Raw genomic sequence first — 16534 nt, 5'->3', positions numbered from 1 at the left:
TTCTTTTTTTAATTATGTTCAGTTAGCCACTGTATAGTATAGAATTAGTTTTTGATGTAGTGTTCAATGATTCATTAGTTAGGCATAACATTTGTTTTCTCATTAGATATTGTTTCCTTCCTTGTCAAAGATAAATTGGCCATATACTTGTGGGTTCATTTCTGGATTTTCTATTCTGTTCCATTGATCTATGTGTCTATTTTTGTTCCAGTACCATACTGTTTTGATTACTACAGTTTTATAACTTGAATTCCAGAATTGTGATTATTTTTTCAAGGTTACTTTGGCTATTCAGGGTCGTTTGTGGTTACATACAAATTTTAGGATTATTTGTTCTAGTTCTAAACTATTAAACCATAGTTTAATGGTTTAAAATATCATCAGTATTTTAAAAGGGGTGGCATTGAATGTGTACATTGCTTGGGTAGTATAGACATTTTCATAATATTGACTCTTCTGATCCATGAGCATGGAATGTCTTTCCATTTCTTTGTGTCATCTTCAATTTCTTTCATGAGCATTTTATAGTTTTGAGTTAGGTCTTTCACATCTTTGGTTAGGTTTATTCCTATATATCTTATTGGTTTGATGCAATTGTAAATGGGACTGATTCCTTAATTTCTCTTTCTGCTGCTTCATTATTGGTGTATAGAAATGCAACAGATTTCCGTACATTGATTTTGTACCCTGCAACTTTACTGAATTTGTTTATCAGTTCTGGCGGTGTTTTGGTGAAGTCTTTCAAGTTTCCTATTTATAGTATCATGTCATCTGCAAATAGTGGAAGTTTTACTTCTTCCTTGCTAATTTGGATGCTTTTTATTTCTTTTTGTTGTCTGATTGCTGTGGGTAGGACTTTCAGTTCTATGTTGAATCAAAGTGGTGAGAGTGGACATCCCTGTCTTATTCCTGACCATAGAGGAAAAGCTCTCAGTTTTTTCCCATTGAGGAAAATTTATTTACACTCTGGGTTTTTCATAGATGACCTTTATTATGTTGAGGTATGTTCCCTCTAAACTTGCTTTGTTGAGGGTTTTTCTGATGAATGGATGTTGTACTTTGTCAAATGCTTTCTCTGCATCTATTGAAATGACCATATGGTTCTGGGGGCCCCTATGTGGCTCAGTGGGTTAAGCCTCTGCCTTTGGCTCAGGTCATGATCTCAGGGTCCTGGGATCGAGCTCTGCATCAGGCTCTCTGCTCAGCAGGGATCCTGCTTCCCCCTCTCTCTCTGCCTCTCTGCCTACTTGTGATCTCTGTCAAATAAATAAATAAAATCTTAAAAAAAAAAAAAAGAAAGAACCATATGGTTCTTATCCTTCCTTTTATTAATGTCATAGATCATGTTCATTGATTTGCAAATATTGAACCACCCTTGCAACCCAGGAATAAGTCCCATTTGATTGTAGTGAATGATTTTTCAATGTATTGTTGCATTTGGTTTGCTCATATTTTATTGAGAACTTTTGTATTTATGTTCATCAGGGCTGAACATTGTTCTCTTTTTTAGTGGTGTCTTTATCTAGTTTTGGTATCAGGATAATGCTGGCCTCATAGAATGAATTTGGAAGTTTTCCTCCCTTTTCTATTTTCTGGGAATAGTTTGAGAAGAATAGGTATTAATACTTCTTTAAATGGTTGGTAGAACCTGCCCATAAAGCAATCTGCTCCTCGATTTTTATTGGGACTATTTTGATTACTGATTCAATTTCTTTGCTGCTTATCATTCTGTTCAAATTTTCTATTTCTTCCTGTTTCAGTTTTGGTAATTTATACGTTTCTATGAATTTATCCATTTCTTCTAGGTTGTCCAATTTGTTGGCATTTAGTTTTTCATAATATTCTCTTATAATTGTTTTTATTTCTGTGGTGCTGTTTGCTGTTTCTCTTCTCTCATTTGTGATTTTATTTATTTAAATCCTTTCTCTTTTCTTTTTGATAAGTCTGGATAGAGGTTTATCAATTTTATTAATTTTTTCAAAGAACCAGCTCCTGGTTTCATTGATCCATTACACTGTCTTTTTGTAATTTCTATATTATTTATTTCTGCTCTAATCTGCATTATTTACTTCCTTCTGCTAGCTTTAGGCTTCATTATTGTTCTTTTTCTAGCTCATTTAGGTGGTAAGTTTAGGTTGTTCATTTGAGATTTCCCTCGCTTGTTGAGGTAGGCCTATATTGCTACAAACTTCCTTCTTAGAACTGCTTTTGCTATATCCCAAAGGCTTTAGGCTGTTATATTTTCATTTTCTTTGTTTCTATAGTTTTAAATTTCCTTTTTGATTTCCTGGTTGACCAATTCCTTGTTTCGTAGCATGTTATTAAACCTCCATGTATTTGTGGTTTTTCCAGACTTTTTCTTGTGCTTGACTTCTAGTGTCATAGTGTTGTTGTCGAAAAGGTACATGGTATGGGGACAGCCCATATTTTGATCCAGGTCCTGGTCATGTGAATATATGTGTACATATACACTTGTACACATTTAAGTATATAAGTATACATTTAAAGATGTGTGTATCTTACTTAATGTAAATTACAAAAATTATCCCAAATAATGAAATGCAAAAAGTATCCCAAATAATGAAATAAAACCAAATTTTATTGTATATATATATATATATATATATATATTTTTTTTTTTTTTTATCTGGAGAACTAAACCAAAGGCCATGATAGAAACTCTAGTCCAGATGGCCTAAGCTAGATAATTTCCATACAGCCAAACATGTCAAGCCATTGCTTGAGTTTCTAAGTCTAAAATCACAAAAGCTAAAGCCCAAATGGGAATTAACTATCTCAAAATGATGATTCATTGCTGCCTTTGGAATCTGGTGGTGTGCTGCAATATCATACTTTGAGTTTTAAGCATCACCTGGTATTTTTGTATTATTTGTAAATAATTCAGCAGGAACACTGACTAGAATGCCATTCTACGATTGAAACAAAATCACAGATAGCATAGATTAAAATTTTTTCCTATTTAAAAATACAGTCTATATATAACATAAAGAGTCCCAAATGTTTGACTGCATGATCCTTCTGGATCTACATTCCTGACTTTAATTCCTCTGCTTGCTACATTCCTCATACTCACCACAGCATATATTTAAAAAAAAAAAATGCACAATAGTAAAAAACATTCACAGATGAGAATCTTTTCAGCAAAGTTAAAAACAGTAGGCAAATGATAAATGTCATATTAATATTGTCCATTTTATAAATCCACAATTTCACAATATTTAAGTATCTGGATTATTTGTACCAATTTATTTTTCTACTACCAGTACTTTCTTTGGTTATGTTGACTAGTCCAGTGTTGCATACTTGACACATTTCAGTGAAATATTGGTTGATTGACTGACACAAGTATTTAATACTAAAGGAGGCCTTTGAAATGCAAATGAGGATATTAAACAAACAAGCTCCATGCAGAATCACAAAATATTCTCAGTCTGATTGCCAAGAGACTAAAAATGTCACACACAAATGGGAGGTTGGTGTTTCTGGCCCACACAAGCTTAGCCATGGCAAAGAAGATCAACCATGCTTCTCAACCCAGGAAAATTCAGTCATGCTCATCCATTCATACTTTATATTCTTTAATAAATAGGGGCTGTAGTGGGAAACATGCAGCATTGATCAACTAAAACTCATACCCACATGTACACACATACATACAAACTATGTATTTATGATTCCAGAGAACTTGTACAAAACAAAATGTTGGAATGTTGATTAGATTTACATGCTCCTAAAGTTTCAGTGAAATGAGCCTATAATCATGTGGAAAATGTAATAGCACAAATTGTTCTTGTTGGAACATAGAGAACTATCTGTTCTCTTTGCTAGCATTAACCAGGTTTCCCTCCCTGTTTCTATGGCAAGAAAAAAAGACAGTTCTTAAAATTGGATCTTATTCTGCAAATCTTGAAGTCAATTCAGGGGCACTTCACATGCATTGCTAGTTCTGCATTGTATCTTCTAAATGCAGACATTTGGCAAGTCCAAAAGAAATATTTGATTCTAAGTCATACCCTCATTGATCATCCTTGGTTAAGTAAGTCATAGAAAAATAAATTAAATTGCATCAGCAGCTTAAATATTGATTCTCTCTTAAATATTTATTATAAAATACATTTACTATTATAAATATTTATTATTAAATATTTGTCCTTTCCATATGCTAAAGCCAACTTGTTTAACTACTACATGTACATACTTCACTTAGGATATAAAACTATAAACTTTTTTCCCCAATGTATGTGATGCCTTCATCATTAATAGTAAATACTGTTACTAATAGTAAATACTGTTACTACTCATATGAGGTACATTTTCCATTTTTTCATTATATAGTATAGAGCATAATCATGGCCTTCTCATTTTGAGCATCAAAAGCAAATAAAAAACAGTCTCTTCAGTCCCTAGTATATTTCCATATGAAATAACTACTATTTTGATGCTAATTCTTTGGATAATAGCATAACACCTTGAAGCTTTTCTGATGTTTTTGTCAACAATATATACTTACATATGTATTCTTCCTTTTCCACAAATATTCAAAACTTATTCTGAAAGAAAAATAAAATATCCTAGCCAAATAATCACAATCTTTGCCTTTCCTCTCTCCCATCTGCTCTTTCAGCAGCAGCAATTACAATGTTACAAAAGATTCTTTGAATAAAATTCTTTGAAAATTCAGACAATGGAACAATATCCAGCTCACTCCTGTGGGAACGGACAGAGAAACAGGTTGCTAATAACCACTTATCAGTTAGCTCTAGCTACCAAGTTACTGCCTAACAAAACAACCATGAAACCTCCGTAACGTTTAGGTCTCATGCCTCTCAGGTCAGCTAGGGATCAACAAGACATCCACACGTTACAATAATTTATTCTCCATGACCCTCAGCTTATAGTAAAACTATTGGGGAAAATGGAACAGAGGCTCTGCAAATAAACATGCTATCTTTATTATTTAATTAGCTAGATACCACTACCAGTCAATTATTTTTGCTCTTTATTTGAAGAGAAATAGGTACTTTGGAGAAAACTCTTCCTACATGTTTTCATAATGTTGATCGGCTAATAACATTTTAAAAGTAGGGAAGAAAGTGAAGGAAGGGTTAAGCTAACATGTGGTGAATTTTAGAGTTGCAGCTAAGATGATTTATACCAGTTTACATTTTTTAACTCACTAATGGGTTTATTTTTCCAGATAGTATATACATTACTATGAATATATCCAGGTAAAACGTACAAGCTGCTAAACTGAAATGGCAATTTTTTATGATCAATTGCTATTATGATAATTCATTCTTTCAACATTATTGAAATCAGTCTTCTGTCTTGGGCTACATTATAATCATCATGATATTAACTAAGTTTATCCAATAATTGATCATTTATTTTCATCTTAGGCTGGGATGCCTAGCATTTCCCCTTTCACTTTTGTTTAGGTTTGATTATGCATAGTGTATCATTAGTAAGACAGTGGTTCTGAGACCCATTATCCTCCTTGGTCTATTTGTATTGGTGGGCATTTTTGGGTGAAGAATCAGGCTGAAAAGAATGAGCAAACTGTTAGCATGTCCAAACATTTTTGTCTTGTAAAACATGTTGTGCTGTGTAGAGGATGAAAAGACATCTTTTCCTATCCTTCTATCTTTTTAGCTATGGCTCAATAACCAAAAAGAGATTAACAAGAGAAAGGTATACCAACTTATTTTATGTAAGTTTTATGTGACCTGGGAGCCTTTAGGAAGAAAGGCAGACTTGAAGAAATAACTAAACCTGTGCATTTGTATGCTAGGTTGGATAAAGAACGGAAAATGGTGGTAAAATGGCATAGGACAAAGGGGTATAAGATAAGGATGACAAACTGGGGGAAATATAGCAAGGCCTGTTTGTTCAGATTCCTCCTTGGCATCCTACTGTCTTCAGAAATAAGGTTGCTCCTTTCTTCTGGGTACAGAGAGGGAACCTCTCCTATAAGAGTCTTATGGCCTGCTTCAGCAGGGGAGAGGGGTCAGAGAGTTCTTTCTGAACCTGCTGTTTCTCAGATCCCTCTAGCTTAAAATATTCAGTAAACCAAGTTGTCATATTTTGGGGTAGCGTGTTCTAAGCCCCATTATTTTCCCATCTGAAATTTTCCCCCCAAAGTTTGACAGTCCAGAAACTTGGTTGGTAGATTATCCCATATCCCAGTGAACCAATCTCTGAATCCTATGACTAGGTCAGTCCTACAGATTGTTTCATTTCAGAAGGCAGTGATAGGGATGGGAGTAAGGGTACCCACCTAAGTTAGGCCTCTAATGGTGTTAATAACCAGGCATTTAATGAGGGACATTTCTGAGGAAATAAAAGTAAAAAGTTAATGGTTCCAACAAACTATAAATTCAGTTTTTGAATCCAGAGGACAGTCAGTCAAGATTTCTAGACAGTGGGCTCAAAGCATCTTTAAGTAACGTAGTTAGGACAGGCAGTAAATGATTAATAAAATTTTGGTTTATAGTTTGAGTATCCTGGTGATAGTATTGGACATTCTGGTGAAATTTTTGAGTGACCTACTTGGCCAAAGGTATATAGAGTGCCCATACATGATCTGTTATTGTGACTCCCTAAAAGTTCTTATCATCATCCAGCTTCAGCTTATAGGACTTTGGGAAATAGTTTTGTTTATGGCGATGCCAAGTCAGGAAGATGAGAGAAATGTTGGCTACATTAACAACTGACAAAATGCAAAAATGGCAGGATCTGATTTAAAGGAGATGAAAAATGGCTCAAAGATAATGAACATTTACAACGGCAGATAGTACTTTTTCACTGAAACAACATTTTTCTCTACAGTCACCTCCATTTCTACCAAAGATAATCCAAGACTATTTTTATTTGCAAAAATAAAACTAATCTTATTAAACTTGGCCTAACTATTCAAGTGTAACAAGAAAAGGCAACTGGTTATATACGTTCTTTTTTAAAGTCTGTTTTGCAGGGATCCTCCGGAAAAACTCAAAGTTAGTTCAGAGAATATTATTTAGAATTTGATTTGGGGAAATTTGTCAAAAATGTCAAAAGATTTGAACACTTAATTAAATAAGATCCTGGTCATCTATTTAGCCAAAGTGAAAATAAAACATTTTATAGGCAAATACAGAAGGTTACATAGTTGTGAACAAAACCCTCTGCTCTTTTAGTATTAAGAAAGTTAGGTTTTCTTAAGTAATCAAAAGACCTTATAAAGACAACATGAAGCATAGGAAATTATTTTGATAAAACACAGAATCTTTGTTTCCTAGACAACTTTCTTAATAGGTAACCAATGACTTGCATACCCTGGTAGACAAAAAGCCAAGCAAGGCTCTCAGGACACAAAACAAAACAAAACAAAAAAACCCAAACAAGCAGGAAAGAAATAGCTGTCCCTGGAGAAAAGGATCAATAAACAATGGGTACTCAAAACTAAAGTCACAAGTGTCACAAGCCAAATAACTTATTCTTACAAATATTTTTCCTGCTCACCTGAATTTGGAAAGGAAAGGGCAAGGAGAAATGTCTACAGTCCTCTCTTGACTAAGCACTAAGATAGAGATGGAAGACATTGACATGTTAAGAATTCTTATCTTCTGGGGTGCCTGGGTGGCTCAGTGGGTTAAGCCTCTGCCTTTGGCCCAGGTCATGATCTCAGGGTCCTGGGATTGAGCCCCACATTGGGTCTCTGCTCAGTGAGGAGCCTGCTTCCCCCTCTCTCTCTGCCTGTCTTTCTGCCTACTTGTGATCTCTTTCTGTCAAATAAATAAAATCTAAAAAAAAAAAAAAAAAAGAAAGAAAGAAAAAGAATTCTTACCTTCTACTGGCTTTCTGTCAGTTGTCCCAGACCTCAGTTGCAGTGTCCAAGGTGAGGGCAGTATTCCAGCCTTTTACTATCCAATCCCCGTCACCAGAAACTGTAGGGGAGGAAAATAATGTGTTTTTCCTTCTACCCTGCTAGTTCCTCAGCTCAGGCTTTGTAATAAAAGACAGATTAACAAGAGGAAAACATAAAAATCTATTTACTATAATTTGTATGTGTCACAGAGGCCTTTGTAAAGAAATGAAGACCTAAAGAAGTGATTAAACCTGAGCATTTTTATGCTAGCTTGATGAAGAATGGAAAGTCATGGAAAAACGTGATAGAACCAAAGGGTATGAACAAAGGGTAATGAACTGGAGGAAGCTTTGCAAGGTTTGTTCATTCAGGTTCCTTCAGTACTTTCAGAGATAAAGCTATAAGGCAGGGCGTCTCTCACATGAGGTTCTTATGACTTGTTTCAGAAGAGAAGAGGAATCAGAAAGTTCTTCCTACACCTCCCATTTCTCAAATACCTCCAGCTTAAAATGTTCAATATGCTAAGTTACCATGGTTTGGGTTACTGTACCCTGAACTCCATTATCTGTAACTTAGTAGTAGGGAAAAATCTTTGTGTTTATGTGTGTGAGAGAGAATTCAAGAAACATGGATTATATATATCAGAAATTCATATATTGGGAAAGGATTTAATGTTATTTGAATCTTTAATCTTTTGCTCAAAGTCTATTAAATTGCATTTAGATGGATTTCTGTTCCAAGTCAGACTTCTTAGATACCATTGTAAACTTACTCTAATTTTCTTCTCAATTAAATATGTCATTTTCTTCTGAACACAGAATAAATGCCCTAAATTTTAGTCAATGAAAGTTACAAATTAGGTCCACATTACCTACAAGCAATATGTGGCATCTTATGATTAAGTATGCCCTCAAGATCCATGCCTTAGGATATGCTTTATACATAGGACTACCTTTGAGCTTGAGAAACTCAATCTCCTTGGGTGATACCCAACAGGTGTGTATTTTATCCTTTGTTTTCCTTTGGCATGGCCCAATTTTCCTGGGAGATTTTAATCAAGTGACTTGTTGTTCTTTTTTTTTTTTTTTTAAACTACAGAATCTGGACCAACAGCTTTTAATCAATCAAATTAAGGGAATGTAAGTGGGAGACCTATGAGGAAGGGTGGGTAATTTATGGAACTTGGATTTTTGAAATGATATTAAAGCAACAGTGGGCTTCATGCTGAAACACCCAAGAACTAACAATTTACCCTTTCATCATTCACGTCACCTTCCCTCCCTCAAGTTAACAGATCCTTATATAAATTAATTTGGTCTTGCTGATGCACTGATTAGGCTAATTGCAGATATATTTCTTTTTATTATTATTATTATTTTTAACCCTTTCCTATTTCTCCCCAAATTCCTTGTTGTTGTTGTTGTTAATTTTTTAAATTAGCATATAATGTATTCTTTGTTTCAGGGGTATAGGTCTGTGATTCATCAGTCTTACACAAATGACAACACTCACCATAGCACATAGTATTCCCAATGTCCATTACCCAGCCACCCCACCCCTCCTACCCCCTTCGCCTCCAGCAACCCTCAATTTATTTCCTGATATTAAGACTCTCTTATGGCTTCTCTCCTTTTCTGGTTTCATTTTGTTTCATTTTTCCCTCCTTTCCCCTATGATTATGTCTTGTTTTTCAGATTCCTCATATCAGTGAGATCATATGATAATTGTCTTTCCCTGATTAACTTATTTCACTTAGCATAATACCCTCTAGTTCCATTCACATTGTTGCAAATGGCAAGATTTCCTTTTTGATGGCTGCATAGTATCCCTGTGTGTGTGTGTCTGTGTGTGTTGTGTATCACATCTTTATCCATTCATCTGTCAATGGACATCGAGGCAATTTCCATAGTTTGGCTATCGTGGACATTGCTGCTATCAACAATCAGGTGCATGTGCCTCTCCAGATCACTACATTTGTATCTTTTGGGTAAATACCCAGTAGTATTATTGCTGGGTTGTTGGGTAGCTCTATTTTCAACTTCTTGAGGAACTTCCATACTGATTTCCAGAGTGGCTGCACCAGCTTACATTCCCACCAACAGTGTAGGAGGCTTCCCCTTTCTCCACATCCTCATCAACTGTTGTTTCCTTGTTAATTTTAGCCATTCTGACTGGTGTGATGTGGTATCTCATTGTGGTTTTGATTTGTCTTTCCCTGATGCTGAGTGATGGTGAGCACTTTTTCACGTGTCTGTTGGCCATTTGGATGTGTTCTGCCCATTTCTTGATTGAATTATTTGTTCTTTGGGTGTTGAGTTCGAGAAATTCTTCATAGATTTTGGATACTAGCCCTTTATCTGATATGTCATTTGCAAATATCTTCTCCCATTCTGTTGGTTGTCTTTGGTTTTGTTGACTGCTTCCTTTGCTGTGCAAAAGCTTTTTATCTTGATGAAGTCCCAGTAGTTCATTTTTGCCCTGGCTTCCCTTGCCTTTGGTGATGTTTCTAGGAAGAAGTTGACTAGGAAGAATATGACTGTAAAAATGAAAAATGTAAAATGAAAATGTAAAATGTAAAAATGAAAATTAAAAAAGATTTTTAAAAAGGTATACATAAGATGTTGATTAAATAGGAAAGAGGAAAATTTGCAAAAATAGAAAAAGAAAAAATAAAGAAAATTTTAAAAATTTATCTTTGAGAGACTAAAGAATCACTGGGGAAAAGCCATGAATTCTATGTGTTGTATTACACTATCGCTGGAGTTTTGTAGTTCTCATTGATTGGTAAACTTGATCTTGGCTGTATGTTCTTGCTGGTCTTCTGGCATAGGGGCCTGTTGCAGTGATTCTCAAATGTCTTTGCCTGAGGTGGAATTGCACTGCCCTTGCCAGTGACCAGGCTAAGTAATTTGCTCGGGTATGCTCTAGGTAGCTTTTGTTCCATGAATGCTTTCTGTACAGCTTTGGAGGATGGGAATGAAGATGGCGGCCTCCCAATCTCCAGCCCTAGAGGAGCTGAGACCTCAGGGCCCCCCCCTCTTCAGTGAGCCCTCAGAGAAAAGCAGTCATCATGCCTGTCTCCCTGGTCTCTCACCACACTCCAAGCTCACCCAGCCGGTAACCCAGCATTTCTATCTCTAGTGCACAGACCGTTTGAAGTCTCCAAACCCAGCACATTCCTGCAGAGCACGCCTGCACTGCTCCCCCCAGTGGAGGAAGTAGGGGGGTCTCCCTGGACCTGCCACTTGTGGGGTCTCTGCTCAAAGAGTAGTGTCCCAATTGTGCCACAGATCATGGTTTATGGTAACCCCAAGGTGAGAGCCCCCCACCTCAACTCCATCTCTGCAGCCAGCCTCCCCACTCCAATACCTGGGAGCTTTGCCACATTTGGGCACCCCCAGTCTTTCTGTGACCCTGAGGGTCCTGAGACCATTGTCCCAGGGAGGATTCCACCCACCACTTAGCCACTGGAGCAATGTCCCTCACCAGAACAGACTTGTAAAAGTTCTGATTTTGTGCTCCACGGTTCTGTCACTTGCCAAGAACTGGCTGACAGAGGCTTCCCTCCCCACCCCACCATAGTCTGTCTTCCCATATATCACGTCTGATTCACTTCTCCACACATCCTACCTTCCAGAAAGTGGTCGCTTTTCTGTTCATAGAATTGCTGCTATTCTTTTCTTTGATCTCCTGCTGACTTTGTAGCCTTCAGAATGGTGTGATAACGATCTAGCTGAATTCCTGGGAGCAGATGAAAGTTAGGTCTCCCACTCCTCCACCATCTTGCTCCTCCTCCCTGCATTTATATTTCTGGTTAGACAGACATGCTGTACTGGGTAAAAGGAACTGCTATAAATATAGGGCCATTAGTAATGTGATGGTGAGGTGTTGGGGGTGGGGAAGTGTTCTATAGTCTTGTGATTAGGTCTCAGTCTTTTAGTGAGCCTGTGCTCCAGACTCTAAACTTTATCAGTGTTTCTCAGTTTGTTTGTTTCCCCTTAAGTAGCACAGAACTGCTAGAGTGACCTGGGGTTGGGTATTGTCCCTACCCAAGATCAGTTTGGCTCTGGTTAATAGTGTCCCCTGAGGGCAGGCCTGGGTAAGAACTGTGTTCTGGTATATTTCTAAATGATCCTTTTCCCTTTGCCAGAAACACAAGGGGATTTTTTTTTCCCTAATGCTTACCATTAGAACTTGTTTGACCTCCTGGAGGTAAATTTTACAAAACTGTGGAGGTTCCCTATGACTGTCTCCCCTGGAAATTTATCAACACTATGCCTCCAGCAATTCTTTTTTTTTTTTTTTTAAGAATTTATATACTTGACGGAGAGAGATCACAAGTAGGCAGAGAGGCAGGCAGAGAGAGAGAGGGAAGCAGGCTCCCCGTCGAGCAGAGAGCCTGATGTGGGGCTCGATCCCAGAACCCTGAGATCATGACCTGAGCCGAAGGCAGAGGCTTAAACCACTGAGCCACCCAGGTGCCCCCGCCTCCAGCAATTCTTCAATCCAGTATAGGTTTCCTACCCTGACACTGGTTCTCCCTGTGGTTGCCACACATCAGTCTCTGCCCTGGAAGTCTGGGACTCCCGTCATTTGCCCGACTGTCTTGAGAACAGCAGTTTTCCCTATGTCTTCTGTTCGCCAAGAAGAGTTGTTCAATTTTCAGTCTGTTCAGTCTGTTCAGTCTGTTCAGCTTTTCACTTATTAAGAGGGAGAGGTGACTTCCAGGCTTCCAGAACCAGAAACCAGAAGCTCCAAATGCATTTCAATGACTGTAAAAATTAGTAGTTCAAAGAATTCAGAAATCAAGGAAACAGATTGTTGAGGGGGGAAAAAAAAAAAAAAAAAAACAAGCAAACAAACAAAAAAACCCAACCCTGCAGCCTAGAAAGGAAACACAGTTTTAGTTAGTAAATAGATGATATATGATTGCCCATATTTATATGGCGAAACAAACCCAGGGAGAAGACGGTAAGTGTGGTGAGGTATTATCTTTTTGCAAAGTGAGTTAGGACACCTTCTTTCCTATAGGATTCTATCAAGCAGTCACAGTATCCACAAAAGAAAGTCAAAAATAGAACACTTCAGGATGCCTGGGTGGCTCAGTTGGTTAAGTGTCTGCCTTCAGTTCAGGTCATGATCCCATGGTCCTGGGATGGAGTCCTGCATTGGGCTCCTTGCTCAGCAGGAGCCAGCTTCTTCTGCCTGCTGCTCCCCCTGCTTGTGCACAGGCTCTCTCTCTCTTTCTCTGACAAATAAATAAAATCTTAAAAAAGAGGGGGGACACCTCGGTGGACAAACATCTTTAAATTCATGAAAATGTCTTACTACCTATAAGGAAAATAATCTCAGCCTTCTGAAAAGTATCCAAAAAAGTCAACTGGAAGAAAAGCCACAACCTTTAAGTTGATTATAAATAATAATTAATAATTAGTAATAATAATTACTAAATAATTAATAAATAAAGATGTCACAAGAGAACTAGCTCCTTGTCAGTCAGTTATTTCCAAACAGTATCAAGTGAAGGATAAGATCAAGTTAATGATTTAAGAGAACTTTGGTTAGGAAAAAAGATTGTAACCATACCACTATTTTTAATCTTTAAGATATATCACATGCATTTAATGCTTTTAATATGTTCTTCATATGTGTTCCAGTGGCATTCCAAGACATTTCTATTGACATGTGCATTATATGAATTCAGTAGTCCTGATAATCTCATGAATATGTTATATTGCTCACCAGTTAATAATTTGAATATGATGTTAAACAAGGCATATGAGTTTACTGCAAATTCAAAGATGATGTTTGAAGTTTTATTTTCTGCATTTGAATCTCATTCTCAATTTTTGTTTTGTTGGGGGAAAACTGTATGTTTGTTTTTCCTTGAGTATTAATCTTGTTGATTATGTATGATGGAATATGTATCATAAGGACCAGCATGCTTCTAATAATGTATGGTTCATAATTAAGGTGACTTATTATAAAAGTCTAATGATTAAAACTCTAATTGTGTAACTGTTATTTTCATAGGAAGTTTACAGAGACTCATCTGAAAACCATTCCCAGTCATGCATTTTCAAATCTGCCCAATATTTCCAGGATGTAAGTCATTTTTTCATATAAATAAAAGTTTGCAACTGTGCCATGTTATTTTTTAAATGTGTTCTATAAAGACAAATACTTGATATATACTGTACTTGTATAAGTCAATATCTACATCTCCAATGTATGTAAAAATTTTATGTGCAAGATGTTTATTTGATTTTGTGGCATCTCTAATCCTAACTTCCTAACTGATTTATTAAACCTAATGCAAATTTAAATTAATTTGGTCTTGAAAATTTAATAATTCTCAATGTATTTTAATGTATCTTAGGATGTGGCAAAAACTTAGCCAGAAATCTCCCCCATAAACAGATTTATATATCGATCTCTAGTCCATCTCTCCTATTTACCAATACTTGGTTCACTTTATGCCCCTAGGAAAATGTTTACCTTTTGTCAGAAATGTAGGTAATGATTTCAGACTTCTCTCATTTAAAAAAAAACACACACACAAAAATAATTCTAAACCTTAGAAAATTGAATTGCTATACACTCAAGAGCAAGGATAAAAAGGACTTCCATATTGAGTTGACAAGAATATAACTATATATGAAATGAATAAGGGCCTTATTTTGTTTAATGGATTCTGCCAAGCAGTGATGATAGTTCAGGCACTTCAAGTGAAAGTACAACCAGGAGCTACCTGTGTGATTTGGGCTAAATTCATTCATTTCATGACCATTTATTGTCTATTGTGTCATTTCAGTAGAATTTGACATTTTTAGTTGTTACTAGAGGAGAGGGCTACTGGCATCTCATGGGTAGAGGTGAAGGATCTGCTAACCACCCTCTAGAGCTCAGAATATCTTTCCACAACAAAGGATTTTCTAGTCCCAGATGTCAGCAGTGCTGTGGCCGAGAAACCATCCCAGCTAAACATCTCTGCAGTCTTTGATTTTCCTGGCCAGCCTTTCCTTTTTCAAATTCTAATCTCCTTTCGTTTCCTGGATATTGCTCTCATCCCTCTTTTTAACATCTTACCTTAGCTACTCTTCCTCAGTCTCCTTTCCTAGCTCCCTTTTTCATTTCATTCAATTCTTTAAAGATCAATTCATCCTTGTTCCTACAGGTCAGGCCTTCTTTAGAAGCTTCCTTCCAAGTATCATCATCTTGATGTTCCACAGTCACTTCAAACAGCAAATCCAAAATAAACCCATCATCTTCCTGCTAAATTGATCCTTCTCCTCCCTTTAATGGCATGACCATTTAATGATCTCTAAACTAAACACTGCATTCCCCTTTATCTCTCCTTTCTCCCTCAATTCCTATATAATTACCCATTTGGTGTCTCTACTTGGATGTCCCAATAGCTTGACCACTACTCTATTCATTCATTCAACAAATATTTATTGAGCCCTAGTTTGTGTCTGGGACTTTGCTAGATGCTTCACACAAAACAGCTAATAATACTCATGGAGCTTCCACTTTCCTTCCGAAGAGGGTGACAGTGTTATGATAGGGTCAATCATAGAGTGTTACAGAACTCATACAAGAAGCATATTACCTGGATGGAGAGTGTAGTCAGGGAAGCCTTCCTGGAGGAAATGACACCTAATATGTGATCTGCTTTATCTGCGTGGTGGGATGGTTAGGGAGGTGGAAAGATAGTTCCAAGCAGAAGGAAAAAGCTGGGTTGTCAGTTAAATTAAAATAAATTTGTTGAGGCTAGAGCTTAAGCTGAGAGAAGGGCAGTAGAGAAAAATGAAACCAAGGAATGAGCAAGTGCAGGGCCTTGTGAACCATGTAAAGCAGTTTGAAATCTTCCCTAAGGGCCAAGCCACAAAGTGGTTATAAGCAGGGAAGTGACAGATCAAGTGTTTTAGAAACAATTCTTTGTGCTGTGAAACGGGAGTCAAATGGAGTAAGACTGGAGACAGGAAGCTAGTGAGGAGGTTGATGCAATGTCCCTGGGAAGAGGGGATCATGAACTGAGTGGTGATGGTTAAGGGGAAATAAAATGGCCATGTGTGAGTAACAAATAGGAGAGAACCAACAAACCGGAAAGTTGATTGATTTGGAGGTGGAGGGAAAAGGAGAAGAATTTCATCCAAGTGTCTGACTAGGACATCTGTGTAGTTGATGAGCATATTTACTACACTAGACAATTTTTCTGTAGATTTGCTATGGAGGGTCAGGGAGCAAGTTAGGAGTTTAGTTTGGGGCATTTGAGTATTTGAGGTGCCTTTGAGGCATCAAGCAAGCTATGTCCAGCAGACACCAAGATACAGACATAATTTTTCATTCATTCATTTGGCAAATATTTATTTAGCCCCTAGTATGTGCCATTGACTGTTCTAGGAGATGAAGATACATCAGGAAACAAAGATTGATGCCAGTGGGGAGTTTACATTTGAATAGAAGGATATAGACAATCAACCAAAACCATAATAAATGTATACTAGCTTAGAAGGGAATAATGGATATGATAAAAAGAAAAAGCATAGTAGAGTCAGGAAATCCAGAGGTGCTGTTATGAGGGATGCTCTGGGAAAGATTCAAGTAGGATTTTTTTGTTGTTGTTGTTTTGTTTTTTTGTTTTTGCTTTTGTTTTTTGAGATT

At 36.8% G+C, this 16534-nt stretch overlaps 1 protein-coding gene across 2 annotated transcripts in view; it reads left to right on the top strand.

The window, feature by feature from the left end:
• Positions 1-16534, top strand: part of LOC111148625 (thyroid stimulating hormone receptor) — a 165028-nt gene that overhangs the window by 77927 nt on the left and 70567 nt on the right. For both annotated transcript variants that reach the window (XM_022505364.1, XM_022505365.1), the window contains exon 2: positions 13901-13972. In XM_022505364.1, the coding sequence (XP_022361072.1) occupies positions 13901-13972 (72 nt within the window). The remainder of the gene's footprint in view (positions 1-13900; positions 13973-16534) is intronic.

This window comes from Enhydra lutris, unplaced genomic scaffold, assembly GCF_002288905.1.
Source record: "Enhydra lutris kenyoni isolate GAN:26980312 unplaced genomic scaffold, ASM228890v2 scaffoldscaffold20, whole genome shotgun sequence".
Lineage (NCBI taxonomy): Eukaryota > Metazoa > Chordata > Mammalia > Carnivora > Mustelidae > Enhydra > Enhydra lutris.
This window is presented reverse-complemented; position numbering and strand designations above follow the sequence as displayed.